This window comes from Lepus europaeus, chromosome 7, assembly GCF_033115175.1.
Source record: "Lepus europaeus isolate LE1 chromosome 7, mLepTim1.pri, whole genome shotgun sequence".
In the NCBI taxonomy this organism is placed as follows: domain Eukaryota; kingdom Metazoa; phylum Chordata; class Mammalia; order Lagomorpha; family Leporidae; genus Lepus; species Lepus europaeus.
The window spans coordinates 105495045-105501044 of NC_084833.1; the positions used below are offsets into that span (position 1 = coordinate 105495045).

At 49.6% G+C, this 6000-nt stretch overlaps 1 protein-coding gene across 6 annotated transcripts in view; it reads right to left on the reverse strand.

Moving 5' to 3' along the window:
* SIK3 (SIK family kinase 3) overlaps nt 1–5414 on the reverse strand; it is a 242380-nt gene extending 236966 nt beyond the window's left edge. For all 6 annotated transcript variants that reach the window (XM_062197073.1, XM_062197070.1, XM_062197074.1 and 3 more), the window contains exon 1: nt 5142–5414. In XM_062197073.1, the coding sequence (XP_062053057.1) occupies nt 5142–5414 (273 nt within the window). The remainder of the gene's footprint in view (nt 1–5141) is intronic.
* Between the last annotated feature and the right edge of the window lie 586 nt (nt 5415–6000).

Consider the following 6000-nt stretch of genomic DNA (forward strand, 5'->3'; position numbering starts at 1 on the left):
ATCTGATTCAGCACCCACTCCAGATAGTCTCTGGCACTTTTATTTTCTTCATATGTATGAAGGCATGGGTTTTTTGGTAATATATCTCTTATCTATCCGCTCCTATTAGAAAATAAGCTCCAGGAAGTCAGGTGCTTGTTGTCTGTTTTGTTCATCCAGTGTACTGCAGAACCTAGAAAAAATCTGACAAAAAAAACTGCACTCAGTATATATGTGTTAAATTAATGAATGGATAAGGGAAAGGTTCCATTTCTGGAGATGTTGGCTCTGCTAAGTAGAGAGCATTTCTTTTTTTTTTTTTTCTATTTTGTTCTCCTTTATGCCATGAACTATAAAACATTAGCCAGATTGATGCTTGGAAAATGAAAACAGCACTTCTGGCACAGAAATAACTAGTATGGGCACCTCTGGCTTGAGCCAGATCTACGACTTTCTAGGGAGCTGGCACCAAAGCCAGAACGTTAAAATAAACACCTTTGATACTGAAGTGGAATGCTGGTCAGTCTTGGCTCTTTAAAAAGTTTACACAAAGTTAGTAACCCCATCACAGCTAAATCAAAACAAATTTGGTCATCTTTTAACAGTCACTTCTAGATTGACTAAAGAGGGGACTGTCTTCCACAAATGTCTCTAATGTAAAACTTGCTTTCAATTTCTTTCTGACATAATCCTCTCTTCTATTTCCCAATGAATCTTGTTTTCAGCTTTCTAATGGGCATAAGCATCAGCTCAGCTGTGACATTAAACTCTTCCTTAGAGTAAAAATGATGCTTTCAGTTCACTCGGAGTTGTTGGAAATGAGTTTGCACTAAAACCAGACAGCACACAGATGTGTCCTCACTGATCAAATCTGGAACAGGGTCATAGGGCAAAATGTTTCCCTGCACAATATTTAAAGTTAAGAATCCTGACCTTTGCCTTCTAAGCAGCACTGTCGCAGGCAAGTGCGAATGTGTTCTGATCGTCTACACATTCTCCACTGGGTTTAAGTTGATTCTCTGGAGAAGACTTTCAAACACCCTCTGTGTCATCATCAATGTGACAAAAATTAGTTACACAAAACACACTGAAAATTCAAAGCAACTGAATGGAAAAGTCAGGGTTAGTCACACTTTTCATTAGATAAGGCTCATAACTTTTTTAGGAAACAGAAAAAGAGAATTTAGTGAAAAACTATGTCTTAAAATGTCAATTCCATGTGATTAGCCAGCCCATACCCCACAGGAATTAAACACAACTACCTCAAAGTGGCACCTGAAATAGTAGCAAACTCCATTTTTTTTTTTTAACCATGAAAACATATAATCAAGATGGAATCTATCTACACAAAACTGATGACGTACGCATTGATGAACTGTTCCCAAGAGGTAAAAAGCAAAAAAGAGGGCCTATGTCTTACTCAGCTTTCTTACTATAACACCTGATGACGATGGTGATGATCACGAAGATCACACTTATTCCATGTCTTACTATGTGCCTGACACTGTCCTAAGAGCTTGCAGTGTATTATCTTATGTAACCTTCCTAAGACCCAAATCTGTCAGGTGAGTACTATTTTACAGGTGAGGAAATGCAAGCGTGGAGAAGTTAGATAACTTCTCATGGTCCAAGATCAACCAATTATGAAGCAGCAGAGGATTCAAACCAAGCAGTCTTATATAAAGCTGAAGCTATTACCACAAACTAGTAATAGGTAAGTGAAATATATTTAAAAGTATTTGACCAAAGGCTTTTATCGTCATGCACTTTTAAAAAAGCATGCAAAATATATACATACATATCACGTCATTGTTCCCACTCATCTAATCAGTGAAGGTATCATTAGGCACATGCAACAGACTATAAGCAAGCTGCGAACAGAAAACCTATTTTTAAACTTTCTTTAATGCTTTATAGTGTTATTCGAAAATAACAGAGTCAAAAAGTCTCAGGCTAAGGCTCCTTCAAAAGCAGAGGAAATCAAAGCAGGTAGGACACAGACAGCCAGGGTGAGCTGCTGACCAGAGTGTGTCACAGATGAACATTCTCCCCGTTAACGTTCTGCAGTGACGCCCTAGCACTGCAGTGCTGCCAATATGAAGTCTGAGCTCACGAGGACCGTGCTGCACAAACCAAAGAGGAAAATATTTCCTTTTCTCTGCTGATATTATTCATAGCCGGCTCCTACTACAGGAGGTTTGAGAGCTCTCTGAATCTGGGGAAAAGCCAGCTAAACCACTTATTGTTGGATAGGGTGCAGTAGCTTAGTCAATAAATGCAGTTTATTTTAGCCCTTAGTCCTTGGAATGGTTAGTGTGTGTTAGAAAAGGCGATATAAATATTTCTCTGATGTTGAGAAAATATCCATTGCCTAACCTCCTTTGGCCAACGCAAGTATCATCTGAATTATCTTAAGTCTGACTGCTATCTACAGTTATACGAAAAACTCAGACCATTCCGTGAGCTACAGAGGAAAAAAGAGAAAGACAATCATCACACACTTCTAAGACAGAATTTTACAAACGATACATTCTGGAAAGAGATGGGGAAAACATGTACTCTTTGGTGTCAACTGACCTTTCTGCCGAAGATAAATGCTGCAGTACATGGGGAGAAAAATCTACCTGAGTAACGGAGCAGCAGCTTCGGCAACTTCTAGTACCTAGGCACCTTCCCTGCCATTATATAACCGAACCATGGCCTAAATAGGCCATCGTACTGTATGTCAACAGCTGTTAGGCACATCCAAGTTGTCAGCATTTGAGAACCCCTTCCAAAGTGGATTCAGATAAGCAGGGAGCAGGCCAAAATATGCTCACCCTTCACACAGAGCGCATGACAACTCCTTGTGAATTAAGCTTCCCTCCCTGTCCTCAGAGTAATTTAGAGAGCAAGAGATAGGGCACTGGTAACTGTAACTAGGAAATTGCACACTGTTACAGAAACACAAATGAATGCTGGTGTGGTCTCTTCACACATGTAACTCATTGTCCAAGCCATTTCAGTCTCATTCAAGACTCTGAATATTTCCATACATAGGAATTGCACAACTACACACCACAAATGATCAAAGATAAAAACCAACATAAACAGTGACACCCGTTTATAAACAAGCCAACATTTAAAGTTCTGCAGTCCTAAAGGATACCAAAGTCTCAGTTGAAGAAATAGGCCTCCTCTCCCCCAACCCCCAAACACACACACACACAGGAAAATTAGAAAGCGGGCAGACCAGCCATAATTAGGTACTGGCTTTGCTGACTACTGAAGACAGAAATGTCTCTTTTGTATATAAAGCCAAGAATCAACTGTTTGCAATTACACTTACAAAAACACTCAACCCTGTCTGTCATAGATTTTTTAATCAATATTTTGATGTATCCAAGGGCTAGAAGATTCAAAATTCTTTAAATCACAGAGACCATAAGCCACACAACCAATTAGGTTCACAGAGTCCATCCCCCAGAGGTCAGAGCAAAATAATCACAGGAGCACAATGTGATTACTTAGTGGAGGGAGTGGGGAAAAATATCAAAACAAGGAACAAGGCACACTGTTTGTAAATAGAAGTTTGGCTTGGCTAACAGTAAATGGGACTGGCAACAGTGGGGGGTGAGGAGGTCCACTCATCTTGGGAGCCTGCTCCTCTCCAGGGTGGTCAGGGATCCCTGGACTTTGGTATATCTCATTCAGCTCTGACCTGCAAACTAGAGGCCTTCAGATAAAAACTGACCCCCACCCTCCAGAAGAAAAAAAAAAAAAAAACCGAAGGGGCCCTCCAGAGGAAGTGAAACTGACCAATCAATGTGCCACAGCCACCCTCCCTGCCACCCTGGTAAGAAAGGCCCCTTGTAGTCTTTGACAGAAGGAGGGGGGAAAGGAACTTCAAGGTTGCAAGAGAGCAGGAGAGAAGGCCTAAATAAGCCTAAATGAGCCTCTGAAAACAAGTGATTGCCGTAAAAGCCAAAACAAGAAGGCAGGTCGTGATAACCAGAGGCCGGGCTGAGGGGAACTGATGTGGCTTGGTAGGAAACAGCAGCAGCCATCGGCTCCTCCAGCCGTCAGGTTGAGGGAAAACACAACTGCAGTTTCCAATATATGAATGACTCCATGAACAGTATTCATTCAAGTGCGATACCGAGCAAAGAAAAGGGGCAGCTAAGATGGGCTTTGTGGGTTCCACCAAAACCGAAAGATGCCTCCTGATGTCAACACTACCAATGAAGAAAGTACTGGCAGTGTTTCCATCAAACACGCAATTTCTCATGTGTACATACATGGCTTCCTAACTGACCTTGGCCAATTTCACCACTCCGGCTCCAAGAATCCCTGGGGAACCTAAGGGCCCACGGAATGGGATCCTCCCGCGACTAGTTCCTCAGTCGCAAGCTTTCCCAAGCCACGGAAAGCCCACCCTAGGTTCCACAAAGCCCACAGTTCCCGACCCTCCAACAACTAAAAATAACCAGCGACCCAGCGCTCCCCAATGGTTTAACCCCTGGCTTCCCAGGGCCACCGGAGCCCTGCCCGCCTCCCCCTTCCCCTCGGGTCGCTCTCCCCGGACCCCTTCCTAGGGACAAGAAAACAATCGTCCTCCTTGCCCCATTTTCTGCACGGCCCCCTGCAACAGCCGTGCCCCTCCAAAGCCCCCCCCCCCCACGGGCCCCCTCTCTGCAGCCTCGGAGGAGCCGACGCGCGTTCCCACCTCTGTCACCAGGTGCCAGGCTCCGCGTCGCGCCCTGGACCCTGCACCGCTACGCGGCCGGCCTCGCTCTCCTCCGAGCGGGTCTGCCAGTCCTGCCCCGGTCTTCTCCATCCTCCTGGCCGCACTTCACACGCCCCTGCCCTCACCGCCCAGGATTTCCTAACCGCTGGTTCCACACTCCCCGGCCCCGGAGAGTTCCAGCCAGCCGCCCCCCGCCCCCCGACAGCGCCCGGCCGACCCTCCCCACGCCTGCCCCGCAGCCCCGCACCGGCGCTCAGTTTCCCTCTCCCGGGAGCCCGCGTTGCCCACCGCCTCACGCAGCCCCGAGCCGTGCCCCGGCTCCCCAACGCTCCCCGACACGCCGAGCCCAGCTCGCGGCGCCCGCCGCCCCGCCGGGGGGTCGCGGGTCGCCCCGATCGCCCCGGGCCGCGCCGCCCCGAGCCCGCGGCGCCGGTACCTTGGCCTTGGTGACGAGGTGCGTGGCCCGCTTGACCACGGCGAAGTTGCCCTTGCCGATGGTGCGGTCGATCTCGTAGTAGCCGATGCGAGCGGGCATCGGCCCGCGGGAGGCCGGGGCTGAGGGACGCGGCGGGCCGGCCGACGGGGGCACAGCGGCGGGGGCAGCCGGGGGCCCCGGGGCAGGCGGAGGCAGCAGGCGGCCCGCCGGCCCGGCTCCCCCCGCTCCGGCCCCGGCAGCCCCGCCAGCTCCGCTCGCCGCCGCCGCCGCCATCTTGTTGTGCAGTGAAACCTCCGGGGCCGCGGGGAGCCGGCTGGGGGGGAGGGGGCACGGGGGGGCGGGAAAAGGAGGGGGGCCCGACGGACGTCACTCCGGGAGGCGGAGCGCCCGCGCCGCCGGGCGCCCGGCGCCATGGCAACCGCTCGTCACGTGCCGACGCGCGTCACTGCCCAGAGCCATGGCAACCGTGACCTCACGGGGAGCTCGACCTTCCCGCGTGGGCCCGGGTTCCTTGGGTGCCGGCTCCAGGGTGCCCCCCTCCGGGGAAGCGGCAGAGGGAACCTCAATCCGGAGGCTTTCGGCAGCGCTGCCCGCCTGCGGGAGCCTGGCGCCCGACCCGCAGCCAAGCCCCGCCGTGCCTGGAGGGGCCAGTGTGACCCCTACGGTGACCTCTGTCCCAGTTCAACCGCCACCAGCCTCCCTTAAAACAAAAGTACTTCCTCATCACCAGAAATACCAGCCTTGTCCCACTTTAGCCCTTGAGGCCACAAAGGCAGGAATAGCGAGGGTATTTAAGCAACTGTAACCAAGTTGGTAGCAAGGCAGGGGAGTTGTTTGGTAAAATTCCTTCTTCTTACAA